Source organism: Vicugna pacos, chromosome 5 (assembly GCF_048564905.1).
Source record: "Vicugna pacos chromosome 5, VicPac4, whole genome shotgun sequence".
Classification (NCBI taxonomy): domain Eukaryota; kingdom Metazoa; phylum Chordata; class Mammalia; order Artiodactyla; family Camelidae; genus Vicugna; species Vicugna pacos.
This window is the reverse complement of record NC_132991.1, coordinates 15,562,952-15,576,013: the sequence shown is the minus strand read 5'-3', so window position 1 is coordinate 15,576,013 and position 13,062 is coordinate 15,562,952. Positions and strand designations below refer to the sequence as shown.

Below are 13,062 nucleotides of genomic sequence, written 5' to 3'. Positions count from 1 at the left end.
AGTCACTACCCATCCTGCTGTGGGCGGGAGCAGGGCTGTCCATGTGGGAAAGCTCTCCAGACCCCTGGCTTCAGGAATAACAAGGGCTAGCGAGCTTCTGATGGAGGGGCTGATGCCAAGATCCGGGCCTCTGTGTGTGCCGGTTTTCTGCATAACAGCCCTTCAGGAACAAGTCAAGGACTCTTTAGGGGATGGGGTGAAAGGGCATGTTGAAACCACACCAGTCACTGATGTCCCCAAGTAGGACCAGCTGTGGAGAACCAAGAGGAGTGTTCTTGGTCATTGTGCTTCATGGAAAAAGGACTGTGACTCTCAGGGCCACAGGAAGGATGCCTGTAGGCTGCACCGTGCGGTCCTGCTGGCCTTGGAAAATTTCCCTTACTTCCCCATCTTTTTCTCCATTTTCTCCTCTTCAACCCCCATTCCTGTCTTCTTTTCTGCCACTCAGCATTCAAAGTTAGGGTATAGTTTCTCCAGGGAACTGCTCTGTTAACCCCTCCATGGCCCCACCTGACAGGTGGCGTGGCATCCTTCAATGAGAGATGGTCTTAGAAAGTACCGGAAGATCAGGGGCTGAGTCCCGTCTCCTCTATATGCTAAGTAGGGAATTTTAAGCCAAACATTTCATGTAATTTCTCTTGATTTCAAATCTAAAATAGGTCATGTCATCCCCCTGCTCAAAACTACCCATCATACTTAGAATAAACTTCAGACTCTCTATTGTGGCCAACTTAAAGCCATTCTGGCTCCTGGGGCCTCTGTTGTGGCCTCCATTATTTCTGATGGGAAGTTGGGGGTCTTCCATTCCTCTGAATGTAATACATTTTTCTCTGGCTGCTTTCAAGATTATTTTCCTTATCTTTTGTTTCTGGCAGTTTGATATGATGTACCTAAGTGTGTTTTTCTCTATATTTACCCTGTTTGGGCTTCACTGAGCTCCCAGAATCTGTAGGTTGATGTCATTCATTAATTTTAGAAAATACTTAGCCATTACCTTTTCACAAATATTTCTTCCAGCCATTCTCTCTTCCCTTGAGATGCCAATTACACGTAAGTTATGCATTTTGATATTCCTACATATTTCATATGTTCCTTTTCATATCATTTTTTGGGCTAATTTAAATAATTTCTATTGACAAGTCTTTAAGTTCACTGATTATTTTCCTCTGCTGTCTACAGTCTGCTGATAAGCCCCCTGAAAGAGTTCATTTCTGATACTATGCTTTTCAGTTCTACCATTTTTTCATTTGGCTTAAGTTCCCATCTCTCTGCTGAAACTCCCCATCTGTTCACATATAGTGTCCACCTTTATTATCAAGTCTTTTAATATATTAATCGTAGCATTTTAAAGTCACTGTCTGATAATTCCAATACCTGGGCAATCTCTGAGTCTGGTTTTATTGATAGTGTCCTCTTTTAATGATGGATCATGATTTCTTGCATTTTTGAATGTCAGGTAACTTAAAAATTTGTAATTCAATATGAGAAAGCTTGGCAGCAGATTTCTGACCCATTTATAACAAGTATAAGGATTATAATGACAATAGCTTTTGTATTAATCTCATTCCTTACTTTATCCACTCTTAGCTTTCCCTTTACTTCATGTCATGTTGTTTTTCTTTTTAAATCTTATATTATCTTAACAAACTAGTCAAAAATACTAGTTTCAACCCAGGTTCTACAACTTACTAGCTGTGCCATCTTTCTTATTTGCAGAAGGATTAAATGAGATTAGATTAAATAAGATGTACGGAGAGATTCTAGACATGTAGAAAGAGGTTCTTCCTACATATCACCTACTATTATAATTATTTATTTTTTTCCTTTTAAGTGGCCTTAAACCATTTTTGGGAAAAGCCTGACCAGGGTTTTAAAACGTGGAGCACTGGAGGTTTCATGGCGTGAACAGAGCCAGCTTCACGTGTGAGGGAGCAGACAAACTCAGTGCCCTGCTCTCAGTGTTTTCTGTAGCCGGCCTTCCCATGAGATTTTTGTCTGTTACCTAAAAAGTTTTGGACTCTGTGACCCATGATTTTCTGCCTCTACCTTAGCTTTTAAATTACTCCTCTTTAAGGGCACGCACACTTAGGTGTTGTGGGTTGAACTCCCTCCCTCTGAAAGACATGCCGGAGTCCTAACTCCCCGTATCTGTGAATGTGACCTCACTTGGAAATAAGGTCTTCACAGATGTAATCACGTTAAGATGAGATCATACTGATTCAGGGTGAATCCTAATCCAGTATGACTGATGTCTTCTAAGAAGTGGAGAAGACCACACACACACATACACACACACACACACACACACACACGGAGGGATAACGCCATGTGGCAGCTGTAAGCCAAGGAGCACCTGGGGCCACCAGAAGGTGGAAGAGGCAAGGACAAATCCTCCACGAGAGGTTTCAGAGGGAGTGTGGCCCTGCAGACATCTTAAATTCAGACTTGTAGCCTCCTGAATGGTGAGAAAATCTATTTCTCTTGTTTAAACCACCAAGTTGTGTTTCTTTGTTATGGCAACCATAGACGCTCATACCCTAAAGGACTCTGAGACTGAAGAAAGAAGAACCTTTGGTCTCTACAAGAGGGACCCCCTGGCGTGGAAGCCTTTGACATGTGAAAGATGCTTTGAGGCGGACAGTGGTACCATGCTCACTCAGTACTCATCTCTTGGCTTGGCCACCAGAGGTCTGGGGAACTTCTGCCCCAAACTGTTGAGACAAGGAGTGACAATGTACGCATCACCCATGGGAAGCTCTGAGCAGCTAGCCCAAAGCTCAATAACTAGACCCTCTCCAAAGGGACCCGGATAACACACTGGAGCCCTCTCGTTCTCTGGGAGGTGTCCTCAGTAGGTTGAAGCTGGCAGTTTGGTGCGCCACATTTTACTTCCCGGAGATGGAAGACAGCCCTTTACACGGGCCACCTGGCTATTCCTCCCAGGATACAAGCCTTTCTAGCTCCTTCCCCTTGATGCTCACTGTTCCTCAAACCATGTCTTTCCAGGCCCACTTCTCAGCTTAGCTTTGCAAATTCCTACTCATCCTATGAGACTTACTGCTGCATACTCCAGACGTCCTTATAGGACGCAGAAAAGACAGGCACTCCTCCATCTCCGGCATGTTGGTCTTGGCACCAAACGTGTTCTGCCTGATAGTGTGCTTGTCGGTAAATACCTAGTCGTCATCCCCTCCACGACACCCATCCATCCGTTAGGTAAATCACTACACTGGGTCCCAAGAATACAGCAGTGAGACAGATATATATCCTGCCCACGCTGCTTATAGTCTAGTGGAAATCTAGACTGGCACTAACAATCATAAGACTGTTATACTATTACATAGGCGATGCCAATACTGACTTAGTGCTATTGACTAAACACTTGCTCTGAGGTCGACAATGTACCTCAATGCTTCATATTCACCGCCTGACTGCATCCTCACAAGTCCCTGCAAAGTAGGTGGAATTAGCCTACGTTAGGGATGAGGAAACTGAGGCTCAGAGGTGAAGGCCTGGAAAGACATGGGTCTGAGGAACAGTGAGCGTCAAGGGGAAGGGGCTGGAAAGGCTAGTCTGCCAGGAGGAATAGTCAGCTGGCCCATGTTCAGGGCTGCCTAAGGGGGCGCTCCAAGTACGGGGCAGAGCTGAAACCCACCCGAGCTGTCTGACTCAAGCCTGCCCTCACAACCACGCCTGTCCTGCCTCTTAACAAAATGTAACACAGTGACAACTGCTCTGACAGGAGGAGTACAGAGGGCAGGGTGCAGAGGGATGGAGTCCCCAGGGTTGGGAGAGAGGATAACCTGACCATCCCTCCAGGGTGCTACGCTTCTTACAGGTGGGGACCCAGCCTCGTTTATGTTTGTGGAAATGAACATACCCTACAGTGGTTCAGAGGGTGCCCTGCATACAGCAGGTGCTTAATAAATGTCTGCTGAATTGATGAACAGAGTCCAGATATGCTCATTACTTACACAAAATTTTACAAGATGTTAAATGGTAGAAAAACGGAATAACTAGATGCTATAAAGAACATTTCTCAGTATTCCTTAATTATTCCTTATCCTTATCACTTATTTATTTTTTTCTTTTTCTTTTTTTCCTTGCAGGGAGCAGGTACATCTTTTTTGATCTTTGAGAGAGCTACATAATCATGTCACAGACGCAAGTATATCTCAAGCTCCTACAACTCTGCTGGGACCCAGGAGTCATATCAAAAGGGTTTGTAGAATCCACGCACACATCTGGACACCAGCTCTGTTTCCACCTCAGAGGACATCCACACAGTCCCCAGGCCAGCCAGCCCTCCAGCTGGGCTCCTTTCTAATTCCAGAGTTGAGCGGACATGGAAACGTTCTCATTACTCGCACAAAGGGCCTGTGATGTGTTCCACACCCTCCAGTTCACATTCCAAATGGGGAAAAATGAATAAAAGAAATAACCTTCTGACTTAAAATGGCTTTCACTGCGTCCTCTACTTCCTCCTGATTGCCGAGGTCAACAGTCCAAACATGGGGCCGGCCAATGAAGACTTCAGCATAAGGATGCTGGGAGGTCAGCTGGAAGGAAGCAAAAGAGAACATCTCAGTATCACCAACAGTGATTTTTTACAGCCTTCAGTCTTAGATGAAGTGTAATGCTCTTCATGGTTCTGAGTTACACAGGAAAAAGTAGTAAGTCATTTTTGTCCTTCCTCTGGACGACTGAAACCTCTCAAGTACCCCATAAGCAGACAACAATAAAAGCAAGAGGGCCCCACAGCTTTCCTTTCTTTTGACCCAGCAGGACACTGACTGTGCCCTCCTAAGTCAGGATCCGCTGGATGTGCAGGCACAGCACCGATGGGTACAGTTAAGGAAACCCAGGCTGTAGGCGCACCCGGTTGGTGTCACGGGCAGTGCCTGTGGGTGCCCAACAGGTCCATGTGGGATGTTTTAAAAGACAGATGCCCAGATTCAAAGACACATGCACCCCAGTGTTCACAGTAGCACTGTATACAATAGCCAAGACATGGAAGCAACCTAAATGCCCATCAGACTGGATAAAGAAGTTGGGGTACGTTTATACAATGGAATACTACTCAGCCATAAAAAACAACAAAATAATGCCATTTGCAGCAACATGATGGATCTGGAGATCATCATTCTAATGAAGTAAGCCAAAAAGAGAAAGAAAAATACCGTATGATATCACTCATATGTGTAATCTTAAAAAAAAAAAGCCACTATGAACTCATCTACAAAACAGAAACAGACTTTGCAGACATGGTAAACAATCTTACTGGGGAAAGAGGGTGGGAAGGGATAAATTTGGGAGTTTGAGATTTGCAAATGTTAGCCACTATATATAAAAACAGATTAAAAAAATGAATTTCTTCTGTAGAGCACAGGGAACTATATTCAGTATCTTGTAATAACCTTTAATGAAAACAAATATATGTACATATATGCATGACTGGGACATTGTGCTGTACACCAGAAATTGACACATTGTAACTGACTGTACTTCAATCAAAAAAAAAAAAAAGACAGATGCCCAGGCTCTCCTAGATCCTCTGATCTGGGATCCTGGACACTTTGGGGGGGGGCTCATGGGAGTCTAGGGCTCCCAGGAGGGCAGCATGAGGGCCATGACCCTGCCTGAGGTCGTGAGATCTGCAGAGCAGGTCTGGCGATGGCCCTACATCTTGATTCCCACTTGGAAAGAAGAGAATGTCATGTCAGGTGACATGGAGGCTGTTACCAGTGGCTTCAACCTCCAAAATCACGCCAAGAAACAATGACCACCTACACTCAGTCATACCCCAGCCCTGAAAATCACCTATATCTAACTAGTATCTGTCATAAAATACTGGCTCGGACAGACAGGTAAGCATATGAAAATTACAATAAAGTCGTTTCAGGCTTTAAAGTCAGAGAATGACACATAATGGCACATATAAGAGATGACAGAAAGAGAAATAATGCTACTAGAAAAACAAAGAATTTGGGAATAATCATAACTGTAACACTGGAGCCTTAACAGTTACAAAGACAACTGCTATCAGAAAAGCAAGGAAAGGCAGCTTTTGTTCTAAAGGAGGTTTTATTTTAAGACCAAAGGGTGGCCAGAGAAACCCAGTGGAATGTTGGTAATTCACAGTTCTTGAAGAGTCCCTTCCTTAAGACAGCTGCATTTACTCCCCAACTTAGTTCCACCTTTATTCCTGGACCCCTTTATGCTTGTGGTATGAAGGGGGCATTCTGGACACATTTTCGGCTTTCACAAAGATGCGGGGTGCTGTGCTCCACCCTCGGGGTGAGGACCAGGGCTGTCAGAAGCCTTGAGACGTGTGGGACGGTCCCGCACAGGGGGAGCTGTCTGCTCCCGCAGGCCTTCACACGCCTGCCAAGCTCTCACGGGGTTCATGAAAGCCACATGAGAATCTTTGCCAACTCCTTGGCACAGTGCTATACACACTGAATTTTTCAGGAACATAACTGCCATGTACATCAAGGGATGTCTGTGCCTATTTTACTTGGAATTCCACCAACACGCCATTACCATTTCAGAAAAATCACGGCAGCAAAGTCAGTGTCACACATGATCTGGGCCTCCAGCACAATCTCTCCAAACTAGTCCCCATGTGTAACTGTCACGTCAATGGCAATTGCATATATACATGTGTATACATCTAGGCATCTTTTTTTTTAAAGCTTCTCTTCTTTTTTTTAAATTTTGTGTATATATATATATTTTTTTTTTATTGAAGTATAGTCAGTTTACAATGTGTCAATTTCCGGTGCACAGCATAATGCTTCCTGTAGCTTCTCTTCTTAATGTCAGTTATAAGCCAAAAGGGCTGACCAGGTTCAGCTCAATGCTTTATTCCTCTGAAATACAAACTTATTCATTGTATGGCAGAATGAGGCATCCCAGTGCCTTCTAGTGTGGGTCTTAGGTATGGAGTAGCACTCCTGAACTATGTAGACACCAAATACATATAACCTTCTTGTAAGTTATTTTCTTTTTATTTCTCTTTCATGTAAGAGTTAGCAAATCATTCTTTTTTAAAAACTGCATATATTAGCAGGGTGTATTTAGAATTTCACTTCAGGAGAGAGAAGCGAATGCTGTGATACACTTAGAATAAAAGAAGGTGACGAGTCTGGAGGGGCTGAGGCCGACTCTCTGTTTTTCTTCAGACCCCACTAACCTCAGAGGACCAGGTGATTCAACTGGCACATCTCCATCCTGCCCTTGGCCACCAATCTCTGTATCCTACCACCCCAATGGTGTATGTGCACTACTCAGGGTGGGAAACCCAGAACATAAATTATTGGGCCTCCCCTCCGAGCCTTTGCTGGCACCCACTTGCAGGAATCATGCAATCCCGAGGTGCGGGTGTCCTTGGCTTTGCCAGAGCCTCGCCCCCTGCTAGCCTGCTCGGCTCGCCAGCCTTCTGACATGCACCTTCTTCTTTTGCTCAGCTGTATGGTCAGTGATAGAACCTCTGAGTGCCCGCAGGCTCACAGAGCTGGGGGAACAGGCTTTGTGTTTTCTCAGCACATATTTTACTTTTTTTTTAACTTAAGTTTAGTCAGTTTGCAATGTTGTGTCAATTTCTGGTGTACTGCCTAATGTTTCAGTCGTACACGTACATACATATATTTCTTTTCATACGCTTTCTCATTATAGGCTATTACAAGGTATTGAATATAGTTTCCTCCGCTATACAGTAGGACCTTATTGTTTATCTATTCTATATGTAGTAGTTAGTATCTGCAAATCTTGAACTCCCAGTTTATCCCTTCCCACCCTCTTCCTGGCCCTGGTAACCGTAAGTTTGTTTTCTAAGTTTGTTTGTTTTGTTGTCTGTGAGTCTATTTCTGTTTTATAGAAAAGTTCACTGGTGTCTTTTTTTTTTTTTTTTTTTTTTTAGGATTCCACATCAGCACATATTTTTAAACTGAACATGTGGCAATGAAGCCTCTGGCTTGGCCTGTGCTAAACACCCGCATATACATTATTAATCAGGTTTCCCGTGTATCAGTTAACATTTTGAGGTTGAGAGGGGCTTGCAATTTCCGAAGCCCACCTAGCCAGAAAGCAGCAGAGCAAATCCAGATCTAGACCCTTCAACCACTTATTTAAAGGATGCTAGTGAGCTCTTAAGACAAAGACCAAAAGAAGCTCAGTATCAACACCAGACTTTTACACACGGTCTTAAAACTTGCCAGCCTAAAAAAACACCAGGACTGAATTTATGTCTGTATTAGACCTTTCCTGGAGCTGAGCAAAATGTCGCACCCTTTTCATCTTGTGGCCTGGAGAACAAACTAATTAATTCTTCCCATTACATCAGGCTAAATGAAAGTTGCCATCAACGTCTCTATTTAGTCATTCACATCTTAGTAGTCTCTCTCCCCTTCTAAGCCTTTTAAAAGGCCCCTGCTTATTTAGAAGGTTGCTCTCTGCACTTGGAAGATACAAAATGCTGAGCCATTATCATTCTGTTCATTTACATTTATTGAGGGTTACTTAATTTTATGAGTAAGGCATTTTGTGATTCATTATTCCCCCTCCGAATGTTATGTTCCCCCTTGTTAATTTATTGAGAACTGTCTGATCTGAGCTACTTCATTGTGTATCAATCAGCAAACTTACTGGAGTATAGTTTGTAAAGTATAAGATGTAATGAACATCTTATTAAATATGAGACGTTACTTTAGAGCAGCTATTAAATCTCCAGTAAGAACATGGGTTCTCTTTATGGAAAAGAAACCCTGGAGCCAGAGAATTCTAAAGGTTTACAAAATATCAGAATAATGATCAAGAATCTACTAATATGTTTCCCAATATAAAGATAAAACTCCAATTTATATTATATTTCAAGTATAACTTGAAGCAACCACATTATACTTAAGGCATTATAGAACTCTGCTCCCTGAGTGTGTACACTGTAGTTTTAAAAATGGGTCCATGAACTGGAGCAGTCACTATGGATAACAGTATGGAGGTTCCTTAAAAAAACTAAAAATAGAATCACCATATGATCCAGCAATCCCACTCCTGGGCATATATATGGAGAAAACTCTAATTTGAAAAGATACATGCACCCCAATGTTCATAGCAGCACTGTTTACAATAGCCAAGACATGGAAGCAACCTAAATGTCCATCAACAGATGACTGGATTAAGAAGATGTGGTATATATATACAATGGAATACTATTCAGCCATAAAAAGAAATGAAATAATCTTATTTGCAACAACATGAATGGACCTAGAGATTATCATACTAAGTGAAGTAAGTTGGTCAGAGAAAGATAAATATCATATGATATTACTTATATATGGAATCTAAAAAAATGAAAACAAATGAACTTACTTATAAAACAGAAAGAGACTCAGACATAGAAAACAAACTTATGGTTACCAGTGGGGGAAGAAGATGGGAAAGGATAAATTAGGAGTTTGGGATTAGCAGATACAAACTACTATATATAAAACATAAAAACAACATAGATCCTACTGTACAGCACAGGGAATAATATTCAATGGCTAGTAGGAGCCTGTAATGAAAAAGAATATGTATATATATGTATAATTGAATCACTGTTGTACAACAGAAAATAACACAACATTGTAAATCAACTATACATCAATTTTAAAAAAGGGGAAAAATAAAAATGGGTCCAATGTAAAAATAAAAACAAACCTTTTTTGTTTTCTAAAAACAAAGAAAAATTTCTTCTCTTAAGATGAAAGCAAAGAAGAGACATATATGCAATTTATATGTATCTATTTATATGGATCAAATGTGGCTTAGCTCAAAAAATTAGCAAGGGCTCAAAAAGACAGCTACATAATTATATATGGTTTGGTTAAAATCTTTCCACTTGTTGAAGAAAAAAAAGGCTACTTTCTGGGGATTTTTGACTCCTGGAGATCTGCAGAAGTGTTGAGAGTTCTTTCTCAATTAAACGCATCTTTGATCAGGAGGATTTTGTGGCTTTTGTGAACTGAAAGAGCAGAACAGGGTGGCCCACCTGCCCGTGAGGTCAAGTTCACTGACTCCTCTCAAAGCCCTGTCGTATCACTGGCTACCAGCCTGCTCTCTGCAACTCCAGCAGAGAAGGAAATGGACATCAGATGGAACCTGCCCTCCTGCATAAAGCAAAGTGACCTGTTTGGGGTTTCCCTGCAACACATCAACATTCATGCTTCTCAAGCCTGAAACCTGCCTCCTCTTTTCCTTTAAAGCACAGCTCCCCCACCATCCCCTTCTCAGCTAACCCAGCACATTCTCCACCTGGCGCAACTCCAAGTTAACTTCCCCTCCTTCATGCACTCGGCTATTTCTCTCTGCATTCCCGTCAACTAGGCTTCACTCTAATCACACTTCCATATCAAAATCTGAGCTCATGGGAAACAGGAAATGTGTCTTGATAAGTTCCCCCAATGTGGTGACTCAGTACCATGGACCCTGTGGGGATCCAACAGACATCTGTCGACTGACCTGCATCCCAGCCCTCCGGTGGGAGCCCAGAACTGATGGAGTCCTCGGAGGGAGGTCACTCCCACAGTGAGTGGGCTCCTACAGTGCTATTCTAACTAGAGTCTCCCCCCAGGACTGGTACAACAAGCTTGATGGGACAGGAGGAAGCAAGTACCTGGGCAGCAGCCTCAACACCTATTCTCTTTATGTCATGAAGAATGAAAACCCTCTGCAATCTTAACAAAAAGCAAATTAGTGAAAGATCACAACTGATAGGATGAATGTACTTTCCCCAACAATTTCACACTGACTGATCCAATCTATGTAACATTCCATCATCCACAGAGAAAAGGTTAGATTGTGTTTAAGAGTGTTTTAAATTTTTTTTTTTCCAGGAAAAAGTACTCAGTTGTAACCCAGTGTTATCAAAATCTTTAGAATGATCAAACTTTAAATTATCATTTAATGCTAACAACCGAGAAGGTGCCAAGTTGGTCTAAAATACTTTTGATGACTCATTTCCCAAAGGCTTGTATATAGAAACTACAGTAAGAAAAGAGATGGATTTCTTTGCTTTTCATACATTAAGAAAATCACGATGAGGGAAAATACCACTGTAATAACGGTTGCAAACAAGATCCACTGATACGGCAAAAATAAACGGGCAAAAGTTGGAGGAGAACCAGGATATGTGTGAAGTCTCAAAGTACCTCCTCCATCATAGAGGAAAATAGTAACTTTATAGTGGAGAATCCTAGCAAACACTGCCTTAGCCAAGTGATCAAAGTTAACATCACCAGTAATAAGACAACATCACATAGCCCCTAATATGATACACAGAGGCCACATCACTTTCATGGGATTCTTGCCCAAAACATGTAACCTCAAACTAATCAGGAGAAACACCGGTCAAATCCAAATTGAGGGGCAGTGTGTAAAACAACTCAGTGGCACTCTTTCAAAATGTCAAGACCATGAATGACAGTGAAAGACTGAGGAATTGAAGCAGACAAGACAAGGAAAGGCCATGTGGAATCTTGGACCAGAAGAAGGACAGTACTGGAAAAACTGGTAAAGTCCAAATACAGTCTGTGGTTTAGATAATACCAAGGTACCAATGTTAATTTCTTGGTTTTGACAATTGCACCGTGGTTTTATAGTATGTTACTATTAGTGGAAGCTGGATGAAGCATATAACCAAACTCTGTACTATTTTTGCACCTCTTGTATGAGACTAAAATTATCTCAAAATAAATAGAAAGCAAGTTCCAACAATTCCACCTGTAGGTATATATACCCCAAAGATTTGAAAGCAAAGACTCAAAGAGATACTTGTACACCAATGTTCACAGGCATTATTCGTAATAGACAAGAAGTGGAAATAATCCAAATGTTCCAGGAATAGATGAATGGACAAATAAAAAGTGGTCTATCCACACAATGAAATATTATTCAGCCCCGAAAAAGAATGAGATTCTGACACATGCTACAATGTAAGTGAACCCTGAAAACCTGCTTAGTGAAATAAGCCAGTCACAAAAGGACAAATACTGGAAGATTCCACTTACATTAGTTACCTAGAATAAGTAAACTTACAGAGACAGAAAGCAGAGTAGAGGTTTCATTTCTTTTCTATTCTATTCTTTTCTATCCTATTCTATTCCATTCCATTCCATTCCACTCCACTCCACTCCATTCTGGGCTGTGGGGAAGGCAGAATGGGGAGTTACTGTTAATGTAAAGAGCTTCTGTTTGGAATGGACATGGTGATGAATGGTATGAAATGGACAGTGGTGATGACTACAATATTATGAATGTACTGAATGCCAGTGAACTGTACACTTGAAAAAAGTTAAAATGATAGTTTTTCATTGTACATAATTTATCACAAAAAAGTGGAGAAAACATTAAAAATGACAAATAATTACCCAATTTAGGCAGAGGTAGAACGTCAGACACTTCCTACACACAAGTGAAAACACAGGAATGATTGATTTAGCCCATGTTTTCTACCCAGAACTCCAAAGTTTCAAAGTCAGTCAGTCACCCACTAAAACAGAGACGCCTACATTGAGATGTTCTCACTGCTGGGGAGTGAAGAATAAGGTCCTTGGTGCCAGACTGAAGGTTCTGGATCTGTGCCCCAGTGCCTCCCACAGCACCTGAAGTCCAAATACTGTGGGCATTAAGTACAGCTGAGGAATGGTCCCCCAAAAAGAACACTCCACAAAAGGACACACACACTGGTAGCTGGTCAGAGGGTATCGGGGCCACAGGTGCATCTTTTTCAGGATCATCTATAGTCATGCTTCATGCTGATCTTCCTCCATCTCTTTCGACTCTTTCACCAATGATGAGGAAGGTCAAGGAGAACTCGAAATAATCAGCTCAATGACCTGGCAAGCCCTCTGACTGATCAGCAAAGAATAATTATGGAAGACGTGTTTTATACACTTTTTGGAGGAAGGGAGGAGATCAGAAGAACTGACCCAGAAAGGTTTAAAAGTAGCAGAGTTGAAAAATGAATGCCTTAAAAACAGTGCTAAGTCATGGGAGAGCTGTCTGGCAGGGCCCTGTGCAGGA

At 42.0% G+C, this 13,062-nt stretch overlaps 1 protein-coding gene across 9 annotated transcripts in view; it reads right to left on the bottom strand.

Moving 5' to 3' along the window:
• Positions 1 to 13,062, bottom strand: part of MGAT5 (alpha-1,6-mannosylglycoprotein 6-beta-N-acetylglucosaminyltransferase) — a 330,723-nt gene that overhangs the window by 24,651 nt on the left and 293,010 nt on the right. For all 9 annotated transcript variants that reach the window (XM_072960887.1, XM_072960885.1, XM_072960886.1 and 6 more), the window contains exon 14: positions 4,443 to 4,559. In XM_072960887.1, the coding sequence (XP_072816988.1) occupies positions 4,443 to 4,559 (117 nt within the window). The remainder of the gene's footprint in view (positions 1 to 4,442; positions 4,560 to 13,062) is intronic.